General features: G+C 38.9%; 1 protein-coding gene across 1 annotated transcript in view; it reads right to left on the reverse strand.

Moving 5' to 3' along the window:
- Positions 1–1,137: 1,137 nt before the first annotated feature.
- PLCB1 (phospholipase C beta 1) overlaps positions 1,138–16,076 on the reverse strand; it is a 616,845-nt gene continuing 601,906 nt past the window's right edge. Inside the window, exon 33 of the mRNA XM_054723939.1 lies at positions 1,138–1,394. Coding sequence (XP_054579914.1) covers positions 1,167–1,394 — 228 coding nt within the window. The 3' untranslated portion in view covers positions 1,138–1,166. The remainder of the gene's footprint in view (positions 1,395–16,076) is intronic.

Consider the following 16,076-nt stretch of genomic DNA (forward strand, 5'->3'; position numbering starts at 1 on the left):
TATCCACTTATCCCTAAATTTGTGGAAGAGTTTTGGGTCATTGTCACACATCAACACTCGAATGAATGTGTGTGTGTGTGTGTGTGTGTGTGTGTGTGTGTGTGTGTGTGGTGCATGTGTCTGTATTTATATGGCTGAGTGTGTACATATATAGATGGAGATAATATATACCTTTTATATATGGTCCGTGTATTCTTTAGATAAATATTCAATCTTTATCACTATTAAAAATAAATGAACCATAAAATAATGTCAGACATTAAGAACCACTAGGACCTGTTTAGTCTGATTGAATCTCTGCTCAACATATATCGGCTCAACTATTTTTATTCAACTGAACATATTCTATGTAGTTATTTATACATTTCAGGCCAACGACTAATGAATACTCAGACTCTGAGTGCAAATAGTCAACTCGGATAGCCCACTGGCTGGAGGAGTGTGGCCAACTTGCTCATGCAGTCAAATGTACGAGCCATACTGCCAAGTCTGGGAATAACTTCACTGGGCAAAGATACAATCACGTAATTGTTTTTCAGGAAAGAAAACCAGCTTATTTGAATCACTATGATATCTGATAAAGCCATGTCAGCAATGAATATACTGAGGCCTCTATGATAAATAAATTAGCAGACTGCAAGCCACCAGTGCTTGCAAAGCAAAGGACGAAACAATTAAAAAATGCACGTTAAATTGAAGATACGGTAGTTGAATGGCAGGTAGGAAAACAATATTCAAAATGGGTTGTTCAATAGTGTTAAATAATGATATGCATTTCTCAAACTACTTCTATTACTTTGCAAATATTTTATACCAGAGCTTCAAATAAAAACATGAGCTTGATTTTCTTCAAAGAAGACACAGTCCTTCATTATAGATGGTCCATGGAGCCTGGAAGTTGCCTGCATTGAGTTTACTATTGGAAAGAAAACAAAAATCCCACATACATGCACTCTCCACTAGTAGACCTGCATTTGTTTCCACATTGCACATGGAGCCTGGGCTGGGGACGTCTGCGTGGATCCTTCTGGAACTCTCGTTTTGGTGTGGATTTTGGGCTAAGGGATGCTTCTCGGGAAGATGCTCTGGGCAGTGATCTTTGTAATAAGAGAGAGTCCGATGGAGCTTGAGAGGCCATGCATGTTCCAAAGGCCTGGGAGGAACACTCACAGAGGAGTATCAAACTCTTTTCCTGGGTGCTCTCCTTCCAGCTCCTCACTGGAGGGAGGCCTGTGGTTCAGTTTTCCAGCGTCGGAGGCCAGGGAGGAAGGGGCAGAGCTGTGATTGCTGTCCTCGCTGATCTTCCCTTTCATGGCGTCCTGTACGAACTCCAGAATCTCCAGGGGCAGTCTTTTGAACTTGTCTTGGTACTCTTGCTCCAGCTCCACCTGCAGCTGGGAGACACCAAGAGGGAAGGGTGATTTTATATCATTCAGGTTTCTATAACCACCGATGTAGAAACTTCTTGAACGACATGTGCAAAGGGGGGGGGGGGAGGGATATATTAATCTTAATATCATTTAGAGGTTACCTATTGAAAAGATATAAAACAGAGTTTAGCTCAACATGCCATTTTTCCATAGCTGAAAGTCAAGTTCAGGTTATGTGTGGCAGAATAGAGCTACCTGCAGTGATATAAATACACACACACACACACACACACACACACACACACACACACTGATGGATCTTTTGAAAAAGTTTAGAGAAGTAGCCCAGCCAGCATGGCTCAGTGGTTAAGCATCGACCTATGAACCAGGAAGTCATAGTTCAATTTTCGTTCAGGGCACATGCCTGGGCTGCGGGCTCAATACCCCGTAGGGGGAGTGCAGGATGCAGCCAATCGATGATTCTCTCTCATCGTTGATATTTCTATCTCTCTCTCCTTCTCCCTTCCTCTCTGAAATAAATAAAAAAGTATATTTTTAAAAAGTAATAAACAATGATCTGAAGTTCTTAAATGTAGGGGTTGGAAGCTACTGATAGCTGGGAGTGCCAAGGTCAGCCATGAATTGAGCTGGGAAGAACAATGAAGAATCGGACTGCAGCGGAGAGAGGATCAAGGTGAGGGCTTTAAGAAGTGTGGCCTCACTCAGAGGCTGGGAAGCCGAGCTTGTAAAGAGGAGCTGGATGCATTTTTACACACCAAACATATTCCTGTAACCTACTTTAACTTCTCTTTTGACTTCTTTTACCTTATCTTCATTTTATTCCTTTTCATTCCAATTTCTATTTGCCTCATAAACTGTTTTAGCTACCGTGTAAACTGTCTTTTAATTTATCTGTTTAATGCTCAGGAGGATTTTCAGACTTTTTAAAAAACACAGAACACTTTCTTTAAATGCAGTCTTACATGTGGCCCTAGTCATAAAGCAAGCAAAAGCCGATCTTCAGAGAAGTGAGGTGTAGGGCAGGGCCAGAGGTGGGTGTCACTCCGCACAGCAGAGCCAACTCTAAACCCAGACTGTTAAAAAAAATTCTTTTTGCTCATTGAATGGTAAGTGGGGGACCATAATCTTAGAAATGACGTGTAAGATTAAGTGCTTTTTCCCTTCTGAGGAGCAATGAGGAAGCTTTTCTTAATTAAGATGTGTCCTTAAAACCTTTAAGGAACTTATTTCCCTGCTTCTCAAACTTTAAGGTGCACCCAAATCACCTGGGGTCTTAATTTTTTATTCTGATTCAGGAGATCTGGGTGGGGCCTAAGATCTTGCATTTCTCGGGGCTCCCAGATGATGCCAATACTGCTGGTTCTCACTGGACACTGATTATCTTTCTGTCTAAGCTCCCAGTTTTACTTTTTGTCTTGATCCTGGCTGCACGTCCTTTATCTGCAGCTTCAGTGCAGCCCTTTGGCCCCTGACCCCTGACTCCTGACCCCTAGGGTGAAGACAGGGCTCAGGGCATCTGCCCCTTGGTGTCTGGATTGCCTTCATTCATTCCATTTTGGATGATGCCTGCAGCTTGAGAACATCCTCTAGTTCAGCTCTTTTGTACTCTTGCTTCTATGCCAGAGAAGTTTTGCCAAAGCTCAATTATGTCATATAGATTCATAATCCCTTATCTAAAATTCTATCCCAATTCTAAAATTCCCAAAGTCCAAAAACCCAGAAGTTGTTTTGTGTTGTTGTTTTTTTTTTTTTTGTAAATTTATAGCAAACTCATTGACATTAACTGATATAGGGCTATTTATAATCCTTAATTATCCTACTTTATGTGAATATTCATGCACGGTACTGTAGATATAATCTGCTTGATTATAATGGTGACCCAGGACTCCCTAAAATATTATGCCTATGATATATATATCATATTACCTTTCTAAAATCAGAAATTTATGTATTCTGAAATATAACAGGCGTTAAGAGTTTCAGATAATGGATTGTGAGTCTATTTGAATAATTTTTTTCACATCAAAAATGACTGATAAAAATGACTTGACCAGAGTATTTAAAGTCACCTACTCTTCCCAAGGAAAAAAATGTGGGGTATTAATGAATATGTTGTGCTAGAATCTGAATTCTAATAGCCAAGGTGGAAACATACTGTGAGAAGGGTATCTGCCAGAGGAAGTCAGGGGTAGGTGGGTGGGAAGAGATTAACCAAAGAATTTATATGCTTATGCATAACCCCTGGACACAGACAATAGGGTGGTGAAAGGCCTGGGGTGGTGGGGGAAAATAGGGGACATCTGTAATACTTTCAACAATAAAGATAAATTAAAAAAAAAAAAAGAAGGGTATCCCCAGGGCCCTGAGAGTCACATTGCTGAGCTGAGCAAAGGCACCTTCACACACATCCCCACCCTCAGTGTCAGGGTCAGGGGAAGCCCAGGACCTTCACATGCAGGAAGAGGATGGCCAATTCTCTCCCAGGTGCCCAACCATTTAGAAGAAGGTCAAGCTTTTACACTGTCACACTCCTTTGTGTGAATAAGATCTCAGCCTGGTGTTTGGCAGTTTCCATTTACTACTATCCCGACTTCATTGTCATTTCACCTCAAATTTAATTCAGTAACACGTACCTTTAAAATGTCATTTCTAAAGAATGTAAGGAAAGGGAGAAAAGCATGGGGCCCTGGGTTTAGGGAACAGCAGATTGCTGTTTTCATTTGGATTAGACTGGGGGACCTTCACCTATAGATATAGTCTACCTGACCTAGAAGTCAATTCCTCGCAGGTCATTGATGGACAAGACTCCATGTTGCTTGATAGTGCTGTTTCTTTTCTTAATTTATATAAAAAATGAAACATGAAATGTGGGAAAATTACACATACTTAAATTAACATTTTCCAGTAACTTTTTAATACTATGATTCTAGTCATTACAGTTCTGCACCCGATTTCAATGTGAGGGTTTTTTCTCCTCTCCACCAAGCAATTCTCTATGACTCCAGCGGGATGTCTTACAATTGAACTCTATTCTGACACGATCTACCTGGCGATAGCATTAGATTCCACAGTTTAAGGGTTCAGTCCCATAGGACAGTCCTCCACCCCCACCAAGTGGGAAGTCTTGTTTGTCACTTGTGCTTCTGCCCGCCTGGCTACAGTTAGGAGTTTCATTAATTTGTTAGAGCAGTTCATAGAACCCAGAAAAACATTTCATTTACTAGATCACTGGTTTATTATAAAGGGATATAACTCAGAGGGAAGAGATGCTTAGGGCAAAGTATGGGGAAGGTGAGGCGTTCCAGGACCTCTCTGGAAACGCCACTCTCCTCACTGTCCTTTCAGGTTTTTATGGAGCTGTCATTACACAGGCACTATTGATTACATTATTGGCCATGGACATTTTTAAAAATGAGAATGGAATTTTATTAGTAAAATAAGAATGATAGAGAATATTCTTAATATCTGTGTTAGGGTTCTCTAGAGAAACAGAACCAATAGCATATATATATATATATATATACTGATTGGATGGTTGGATGGAGGGGTATCTGCTTTACTTAAAGTTTACTGATTTAAATGTTAATCTCATCCAAAAAGTATACCTTTATAGAAACATCAGGAATAATGTTTGATTACCAAATATCTGGGTACTGTGGCCTAGCCAAGTTGGCATATAAAACTAACCATTACAATAAGCTAGCAAAATCTTGGACTGTTGGATGAATTACTACTTTACTGAATAGATTTTACAAAATGCTTCCTGATGCACCCCTCTGTGCTAGAAATAATTATAGTTCAGTGATGTCGCGTTCAACAAAAGCATTGTGGTTATTTCCTTTTCAGAGAAGTCAGATATAGAAAGCGTGAACCCACTACCTAAAACGAAATTGATTTTTTTTTTAACTTGCTGACTTTTATTTTTATTTTCAACTACAGATGACATTCAATATTATTTTATTAATTTCAGGTGTACAACATAGTGGTTAGATGATTATATAATTTACAAACTGATCCCCTTCCGATAATCCTAGTACCCATCTGGCACCATACATAGTTATTACAATATTATTGACCATATTCCCTATGCTGTACTTTATATCCCCACAACTGTTTTGTAACTACCAATTTGGTATTTCTTAATCCCTGCTTCTTTTCCATCTAGCCCTCCCAACCTCCTCCCTCTGGCAACCAACAGTTTATTCTCTGTATCTATCAGTCATTTTCTGTATTTTTTGTTTGTTTATTTTGTTCTTTATTTCCACATATAAGTGAAATAGTATGGTATTTATCTTTTTCTGTATGACTTATTTATTTAGTTAAAACCACAGTAAAATACCACCTCACACATGTCAGAATGGCTATCATCAATAAATCAACAAATAACAAGTGCTGGCAAGGATGTGGGGAAAAGGGACCCCTCGTGCACTATTGGTGGCATTGCAAATTGATGCAGTCACTATGGAAAGCAGTATGGAGGTCCTTCAAAAAATTAAAAAGAGAACTACCTTATGACCCAGCAATTTCACTTCTGGGTATATGTCTGGAAAAACCCGAAACACCAATTGCAAAGAATATATGCACCCCTATGTTCATTGCAGCATTATTTACAGTTGCCAAATATGGCAGCAACCAAATGCCCACCAATAGAAAACTGGATAAAGAAGTTGGGGTACAGATATACAATGGAACATTACTCGGCCACAAAAAGGAATGAAACCTTAACATTTGCAACAACACAGATGGACCTAGAGTGAATTATGCTAAGTGAAATAAGCCACTGGCTTTTGAACAAAACCTCCAGGCCTTCTCCTCTCCCAGAAGGTCTAAATGTGGGATTTAAATTCCAACCCTTTAATCATGTGGTTGGGTCCCCTGGCAACCAGACCAACCCCATCCCTAGTGCTTTGCAATAGTCACCTCATTAACATAACAAAAGACACTTTAATCTTGATCATCACTTATTAAATTCAGAGGGTTTTAGGAGGAGCTCTATACCAGGAACTTGGAAAAAGAGCAAATATATATTCCTTATTATAAATAACAGTATCAAAATAATAATATTAATTTAATTTTAATAATTATTATAAATAACTTTTTATAACTGACCTAGCTGTAGCTAAATTATAACTTCAATGGACTCTTTCTTTTATCATGGATTAGTAGATTTTATTGTATTCTAAACTATTTTAATAAATTAAAATATTTTAATGTATTAACTAAATTAAATTAATTTAATATATTAAATGCCATATATGTCATGCTTTAAAAAACTCATTTATTAATGAGTTAATTACAAAATTGCATTATTTATTAAATTTCAAATCCAGCTCTTCTTTTTACTTATTTTTTCTTCTTATAAATAAAATTCTTACTCATTGTAAGAAAACATGAAAAGTATGCTGAACAAAGTCTGGCTCTATTCCACAAAAGCTCAGCTATCAGGAATCTAGGGTTATTCCAGTCCACATGTTGCAAACAGATATTTACAGGGAAAGGCAAGTCATGAAAATAAGAGGAGCAGGCTGTGTGCAAGGAAGTAGTAATTGTGAGGACATTCTCTGTCTAAGGGGGTGCCTGAAGCTCAGCTCTAGTTGATGCCTGAAAGATTTTTGTTTTTCAAGAGAAGTCAGAAATTCAAATTTTCATGTAAGATCTCCTGATTTGTAAAATTTTTGGCAATCAATCCAATCCACACTCATGAATCCAATTGGGCTTGTGTAGAATGTCCAACTTGTCTCCTAACGGGCTTAGATCAGAGAACTCAAGAAAGTGGGTCCAACTGTGGAATTTCAGTTTGGATTCCTCCTAATTTTCCCTCCTCACAATCCTGAACTTCAGAGGGTCCACTGGACATCAGGGCTTGCTCTTAATCATTCCTTTGCTGGGGTTCAGGGTCATCTCATTGAACTTCCATATTCTGGTTCATATACTCAAACTTGAGTTTCTACACTGTGCAACCCAAGCTTCAGGCCCTGTGGGAATGGTAGATAGATTGCATAAGTGACAGCAATTCTTCACCTGCCTTGTAGTCATGGCCTTTGCAGTTTCTCCAATCAAGAGTGGAATGTAGCTCAGCTTGTGTGGTTCAGTGGTTGAGTGTCAACCTATAAGCCAGAAGGTCACTGTTCAATTCCTGGTCAGGGCACATGCCTGGGTTGCGGGCTCCATCCTTGGTAGGAGGTGTGCAGGAGGCAGCCGATCAATGATTCCCTCTCATCATTGATGTTTCTATCTTCTCTCTCTCCCTTCCTCTCTGAAATCAACAAAGATATTTTTTTTAAAGAAGAGTGGAGTGTATTGTTCACCTCCTAGAATCTGGGGAGGCCTTGTGATTTGCTTTGTTCAGTTGAATGTAGTGACAGTATGCAGCTGTGAGCCTAGACCTCCAGAGGTTTGTGTGCTTCTGCTGGAAACTTACTTGGCATCATGTGAAGAAGTTCAGGCTAACCTGCTGGAGGATGAGACACGGGACTCAGTTATACTGCTCCCTATCACTTCAACTGACAATCAGACATGGAAGTCAAACCCACGAGCTAAACACAGGCTAGGCATGGCTACTGAGATCAGCTGACCCTGACCATGAATGGAAAAATTCCCCGACCAGTTCACAGACTCATGAGCTTAGTAAATGCTTATTGTTTTGTGCCATTGAGGTTGGGATTGTTTGTTAGGCAGCAGTGTGTGGCAATACTAACTGATATAGTGGGGGAATTCAAAGACATATCATATATGGTCCAGCTTCATAAAGTACTTATAACTGAATCCAGCTGCCCCCATCTTTTCATTGCTGTGACCTCCAAACACATTTTGAAGGAATATCACCATAGAACAAATAGATCTTTAGGAGAAATTTGATTTTGTAGTATACGCCTTGGAGCTTAGCACCCAGAAGCTTGCTTGATCTTAAGTTTATAAGATATATTTAAAAAAACAAACAAAAAGGGAAGGAAGAACAGTCTAATTGTCTATTTTTAAGACAGATTGTTTTATTATACTCAGATATTAATAAACAAGAGCATTGCCAGAGTTCACTTTATTATAAGCTGAGTTCTCCAATTTTACTAGCCACATTCAATTTCTAAGTTATCTTAGTTAACTTGATTTTCAAAAGATGTTGCCACTCGTCACTACTGTAAACTCTGTTAGATAAGAAGGAAAAGCAATATACTCAAGTTCAAATGTGTTCAGCCTGCATGACTGTATTGTCAAAGATTTTTATACTTGGGATGTTATTCTGCCTCTGACATTTTTTCAACTGCCTTAAGAAGTAAAGCAGATATTTGATTTAGTTAAGCAAGGTTTTTAGAGGTAGAAATATAAGTGAAGTTGAAGGAAAAAATGAAGTTACTCATGAAGGTTAGTTTACAAACAGGAAAAAGAAGGAGCAGTTCGGAATAATATAAATGTGGCATAAATACAAAATAAGCCAGGTTACTGAGTTACTAAAGAGATATAATCAAAGCCTCTTCTCTAAGGAAACAAATGGAAACCAGAGAATAATAAGCATTTAATTATTTTCTTTTAATTACACATTTTCTGAGTAAGGACTTGGGGCAATAATTATTTTAAAAGATGGCCAAGAAGTTTTCTTTTCTTTCTTTTTTTTCTCTTTCTCTGAAAATAACTACAGGAAATAGAATTTTATTTTTATTTGTTCCTTTTTACAGTTGCTATTCTTTTTTGAGGTCAAATGTTCCCAGGTGTGGTCAGCAGGAGCCCTTTCAGGCAGGCTCTGGGTCCTTTTGACATGCCTCCTCCCTATTCATTTTTCAGCCCTTGCTTGCTTGCCTAGTATAACAAGATGCCTCACATCCTCTTGAACTTTCCCTGCCTCAAACCTGGAATCGGGTTCTTTTCCAAAGAGGCTTCCATGGAGAAAGCTTCACAGGCCAAGCTGTGGGTGCTGAAGGCGCTCCCTGCCACCGGCCTGTCAGTGCACTTGGACTATCTCAGTGGACAGTCAGGACACACATTTTGAAAAATATTAGCATATTACTTTTTCAGATTTAAATGTCACTGTATAAATACTTTTCTTAATGCCTTTGATTTTATATTTGTGAATCTTTTTATTTTGAATTAATTTTGTATATTTGGTTTCAAATAACATTAACATACTTATTTGCTTTACCTTGCAATATACAGAAACAGTTTTAGTGTTATCACCTATCAATAAAATAACCATGTGAAGCTTAAGGCTTTTTAGAGGTTCTTTGTTTTCCCCCCACAGAATATATCTCACTAAGGATGCACAATGATATTACTCTGCTAAGACTCACTAGAAATAATTATATTCTTTGTATAGTTGTTACTTTTAATATACACATAGGGTCATTTGTTTCAGCTTGTTTTCTCATTAAACATTTTATATTATTTTACTTATTTTCTTTTTTGGGAGCATCTTGTATTTTTAAAATTTTAATTCCTTACAGTATTTTAACTCTTTTACAAATATCTCTCTGGCCTTTGGGAAATGGGGATGGTAAAATGATACTATAATTATCTTGCTCAAAATATGTTTAAATTTACTGCTAAAGATCAGGGAAAATAATAAGACTAACAAACAAAAAACAACAACAAAAACATGAATAAAATTTAGAGTTTATGTAAAATAAAATACAAGACTTCCACTTAATGAAATATAATGCATCACTAAATGTAAAAAAAATGGTTATGAAAACAGGAAAAAATGATTATATTGCTGTGATAAATAAGAGTCTACATACAGTTGTGTATGTACTGCAATTATAACTATGAAAATATTTTCTAAGAACATAGAATTAATTCAAAAGGAAATACTAAGATATAAACTGTTTTGGGATTATGAGTACTTTAACTTTTTGACTTCTCATTTTGATGGGAATTTAATTATTGGTAATGTAGTTATTTTATTTTTATCATGAAAATAGTATTCTAAAATAAAAACAAAATCTAAAATATATATTTTTTAATGCAAAACACTGAATGCAGACTAGATATCCCCCAGCCCCAATTATGAAAAATTACTGCAGGGATTATGATATTTTAACCTCAACATCATCAATTAGTTAAGAGGTTATTAATAACAATGGAAAAAGCATTAAAAAGTACATATATAGAACCCTAGCTGGTTTGGCTCAGTGGATAGAGCATCGGACTGCAGACTGAAGGGTCCCAGGTTCGACTCTGGTCAGGGGCACATGCCCAGGTTGAGGGCTCAGTCCTGCAGGAGGCAGCCAATCAATGGATTCTCTCTCATCATTGAAGTTTCTATCTCTCTCTCCCTCTCTGAAATCAATAAAAACATATATTTTTAAAAGTACATATATAGAATGGGTGGTTTCAACATTAGCCTGAGCAACCTTGCAAAGCCTCAATTTATTTTTAGAATAATCTGGAGAATTTCTATTTCAACCAAGAACAGAAATAACAAGATCATATAAAAATTACAGAATTAGATTGGTCAAGTTACCAGAGGATTGTTGGAAAATAGCACGTGGGAAAATGGGACGACATTATATGTCCCAACCATTCCAGGTTTTGTTTGTTTTCTTCTAAGTTTCCTTAGAATAAATTGCAATGTGAGTTTGAGTCAAAATGACACAGAGGCAAGTTTTGTCTTCTACTCCAAACACAAGGAAATGCTGAATAAGACAGAACATATATATGTATTTAAATTTATAGCTGAGTTTTAATGTGAGAAAAAGAAATCCCTGAGTCACAGGAATGACGAAGGAATGCAGAGTTAAAAGGCCCAGGGATAGCAAGTAGATTTTCTTTGGTGAGCTGGCTTTTAATGTTCTAAAAGGGTGGGGGAAAAGGCCTAAGAAGTTTGAGTGCTGAGCCTGAAGGCCCTCGAAGAAAGCCAGGAGTATCTACAAGTGAAATGGGGATTAGAAATCTCAGTCCATAATCTTGGGGACAAGGCAAGGAACCTAGAGATTCATAGGGCCGATGGGAGGAAAAGTGTCAGCAAACAGGGATCAGAAAGCTGAACCAGCACCACGAATGAGTGCAGTTTCCAATTCACATTACCCTTGTGAATGGGTGTCCAGTGTCAATAAATCAAAGCAAACACTGATAAAAAATTAATAAAACTCATGGAATCCCAGCAGAGGCACAGCAAATTCAGACTGTTGGGGTTCTCTATAACCTAAGGCATCAGCGAACCCTATAGATAAACAATTCCCACTGAACATGAACTCAAAGTTCAAAATTACAAACAACTCAAGTAAAATGCAGCATTTGTTCAACCTTGTAATTCAAGGTTGCCAATGGCAACGGAAATATAAAGAAAATGGTGATCGGTGAATTTCTAGGGCAAAGTGAAAAATACTCCAGACCTAAACAGAAATAACTTGGGTAGTGCTGCCAATGTAAAAAAACAATGGATTACATTCCTGATACTTTTAGTAAGTGCTAGAGTATGGGGTATGCCTATATTTTTGGCAGACTTTTCCTAAATAAATATATTTGCTTGAAAATTATATTAAAATTAATTTTCATTTTTAAAATAAATACTAATTAGCCTGCTGCAACCAGATAGGAATGCAATCACAAATTAAACTATTGCCACAGATTTACACAAGTGGGTAATTCATTGAGGGATAGATAAATTCTCTCTCTACACAGGGTATTTACATTTTACCAACTTTGACCGTGGCAGCTTATTTAACCCCTTGGAATTTAAATCACCTCATATATAAAATGGGGATAATAATACCAGTTTCCACTAGCTGTTGTTTAAATGAGGTCATGCATAGTAAGTAATCAGCATACTGTGCTTGCTTATTAGTTATTTTTTAAAGCTTTCTTTTTAAAGAGAGGGGAAAAGAATTTGCAGCTGAAAACATCTGGAACTTTGTCTATTAAATGGGCTTTGTTCTTTCCAATTATGTCATTTGAGCTGTTATTTGGTCAATGCAACACAATTATGGTACTTGTTAGATCTCTCTTTTCAGCCTCCATTCTGGATTGTTGGCAATTTTGAAGTATTTATCAACATAAATTATCTTTGAACACCCTGATATGTGCAAGGCCTGATGTTTGATGCTGTGGAGAATGAAAAACTTAAAATCCTTCCAGGGTAACAAGAACATGCTTTTAAAAATTTATTTCAGGTCAAAAGCCAAATGCATTCTGACATATCTCTTATGTGTAAACTCCTCTTTACATCCGTGTTCTCCAGGAAACTACCTGTAGAAGAAATTTGCTCTTAATTCAACAAAGAACAGATTCCTATGACTTTTTCCCTAGCTCCATCCCCATTTCTTTTTCACTCTCCTTTCCCTAATACACCTCTCTTGAAATGCTTCAATTTCCTCACTTAACCCATAATTTATACCTACTCTGATTCTTAAAATGTACCTCAAATAGTCAACCCCTCCAAGAGTTAGTAGTTTTGAAAAGAGATTTTAGGATGTTCACCCAGTTGCAATTAGCCTGGTCTATTTCTCAGCCTTCACTGGACTTTTTCTATTTGCTTCTGTCATGCTTGGAAGACACTGGCTTTTCACTGTTCCCTACATAATCCAGTCTAGGATCTGTTTATTTGGTCAGCTGGCTATTTTCCTGTTTGCCATTAAGTGTAGTCTAATTTATTCAGATCATTTCTGTAATGAATCAGATACTATAAGAAAGGATAAGTAAATGGAAAACTGGAGAAAAGAAAATATCCTAATTTAAAAGAGAAAATAAAAATCTCTTGGGCTAGAACCAATCTAGTAAATATTGCTACAAAATTGCAGGGAAATATAAAACCATAAAAATAATGATGGTGATATAATGATGGTAATAATTACAGTTTACAGTGTGGCAGGCACTGTTCTTAGGACTTTTCATGTATTAAAACCAACTTAATACATGGGCATTAATTTCAGAATCTCTAAATGAAAATACCTATGGGGCCCAAGAAACAACATAAATCTGCGAATCAGTTTTGGTATAAGGCAATAGAGAAATACTGAGAACTGTAGCCAGTTGGAATTGTATTTCATGTTTAAAACACTCAAATTCCAAAATGTTAACATGTACCAAGAGTCAAATAAAAGGCTCAATTTAGCCTGCAAGTCACCAGTCTGAGGCTCCTGATTTAGTTGCACTGTGGGGAGCAAGGACATGACAGCAAAGGGCAATTCATGTCCACTGGGGAGAGGCTAAGACAGACAACACCGGAAGAACCCCATTCTCTCAGCCACATAAACCCTAAACAAATCAATAAAAAGCCTCAAGTCAATTGAAATAAAAGGTCATTCAAAAGCTAATTATTTTTAGGTAAAGTGTGTATTTCTTTTTAGTCAAGTGAAATGCCACCAAGCAGGGAAGAATTGAACTTACATTATGAATTCAATTTCTATACTGAGTCATATTAGAAGAAAATGTCTATAGTGCAGATGGTGCCTGAAACCATCTAATCTAATAATAGACAAATATGCAAATTGACCGCACCTTCGCTACACCTAAGCCACGCCCACCAGTCAAGCCACGCCCACCAACCAATCAGGACGAGTATGCAAATTGCCCCAACAAAGATGGCGGCTAATTTGCATATCAAGACAGCGTCCAAAGAAGTCAAGAGCTGCAGAAGGGAGTAAAGCTTCGAAGAAGCAAGCAAGCCGGGGGGGTGGGGGGGGGCGGGGGGAAGGATAAGGGCGGGGCGGAGGCGGGGCCGGGGGCGAAGGGAAACGCGGGTGGGCTGGCAGAGAAGGCGGCAAGGGCGGCAAGGGCGGAGCGGAGGCGGGGCCGAAGGGAAACGCGGGCGGGCTGGAGGAGAAGGCGGGGCGGGGGACAAGGGCGGGGCGGAGGCGGGGCCGAAGGGAAACGCGGGCGGGCTGGAGGAGAAGGTGAGGCGGGTGATAAAGGCGGAGCGGAGGCGGGGCCGGGGGCAAAGGGAAACGCAGGCAGGCTGGAGGAGAAGGTGAGGCAGGCGAACAAGGGAGGAACGGAGTGCAGCAGGAAATCCTATTGCAGGATTTTTCCTGCAACGGGAAAGCTAGTTTCAGATAAATGGGAATCCCAGTGAAACGTCCTCCTTGGAGAATTAGCTGGGATCCTTTAACATATGCCGGGAGTGGTCTATGAAGACTTCTTCCATGGGGTCCTGCCCTTGCGTGGGTCACCTTTCAAATCAGTCTCCTCATCCGCACACACCTTTGTCCTAACTCCTTTAAGACTTCCCACGCATTTGTAATTACCCAACTTGAGCTCAAGCAACAACAGCTCTTTCTTGACTTAAAGCCTGTGAATCACAGTTAAAACACAAGAGACAGGCTGACAAATGTCCTAGAATGACCTCAGCCCTGTCCCTGGAGAACGCCCTTCTCCTGACCACCTAAAATTAGTTTTGGTTTTTCTTTCTCTTTTTATAAATGTATATTTCAAGAGTGGTTAGCTGTACTAGGACTTTATCAAGATAATTGATTTTGATGCTTAGGGAGTGAGAATTTCCTAATTACATAGTCACTCCTTCTAAATACGATGTTTAGTCTTCTGCTTAAATTACTGTGGTTTTTGGTTGCCCATTTACAATGTGATCTGAGAGGCAAGTAGACAATTGTTCTCCTGGCCTCAAGTGGGTTTTGTGAAGTCTGATTGCCATGCCCGAATTCTCCACCCAAGGTGAAGTTGGGAACCAGGATAGAGTTTTTCAGAGAGAGCAAACTGAAACAGGGCCAGGTGGAAAGGTAAATGAATGACTGGGACCAGACCGGAACTGTACTGCTTGCAGAGGGCGTTTCTCTGTTACTAAGAGCAGACACTCGATCTTGCCAACTAGATTGCTGCCACATGTATGTCCAGGTTGCCACCTATTCTGATTTTTTTTTTTAAGCCAGCAATCTGGATTCGCATGTTAAACCTTCTGGTTTGTCAGTGATGTCATCTACACTAGAAATTAAAAATAAACACCAGGCCCTGGCTGGAGTGGCTCAGTTGGTTGGAGTGTCGTCCTGTGCACAGGAAGGTTGCGATTCCCTGTCAGGACTCATAGCTAGGTTGAGGGTTCAAACGCCAGTGGGGGCGTGTATGGGAGGCAACTGATAGATATTTCTCTCCTACGTCGATTTTTCTCTCTTCTCTTTTTTTTCTCTCTCTCTCTTCACTCTTCCTCTCTCTTCCTTCTCTTCTCTCTAAAATCAGTAAAACATATCCTCAGATGAGGATTTAAATAAATAAATAAATAGATGGATAAATAAATAAATAAATAAAAATGAAAACACCAGGCAGTTGATTTGCAACTTCTGAAATACCTCAGTAATGTATACCTATGTCTTTGGACTTGATAGATACCTACACAAAAGGTCTCCCCACTCAGGGACTGGACTCTATCTTCTTTGCTGCCTGAATGGAGACATTACCACATTGTGCTGGTGTCCTGAATCTTTGGCAAGGCATGAACTCATCCCTGGGCAGGGGCAGACATTTTACTTAAACCGGGGATACGCTCCGACCCTCTTCTGGGCAGCTCCTCTGGAAAGCACCTGCTAAATAATTCATAATGTCTTCCAATTTCCCCATTTCCCCATTTCTCAAGGTCTGGCGATATGAGCACGCTGACCCATAGGGCTTGGGATGGGAAGTCGGGTAAACCTCACTGCAGGGTGCTTCTCCTGAAGTGCTCCATTATAGTCCTCCAGGCAGATCCTCCTGCTGGCAGATCCCTTTTCTACAAGAGGTCAGCAGAGGTGACTTGGAACACAAAGGGTTTAC

This window comes from Eptesicus fuscus, chromosome 12 (assembly GCF_027574615.1).
Source record: "Eptesicus fuscus isolate TK198812 chromosome 12, DD_ASM_mEF_20220401, whole genome shotgun sequence".
In the NCBI taxonomy this organism is placed as follows: Eukaryota; Metazoa; Chordata; class Mammalia; order Chiroptera; family Vespertilionidae; genus Eptesicus; species Eptesicus fuscus.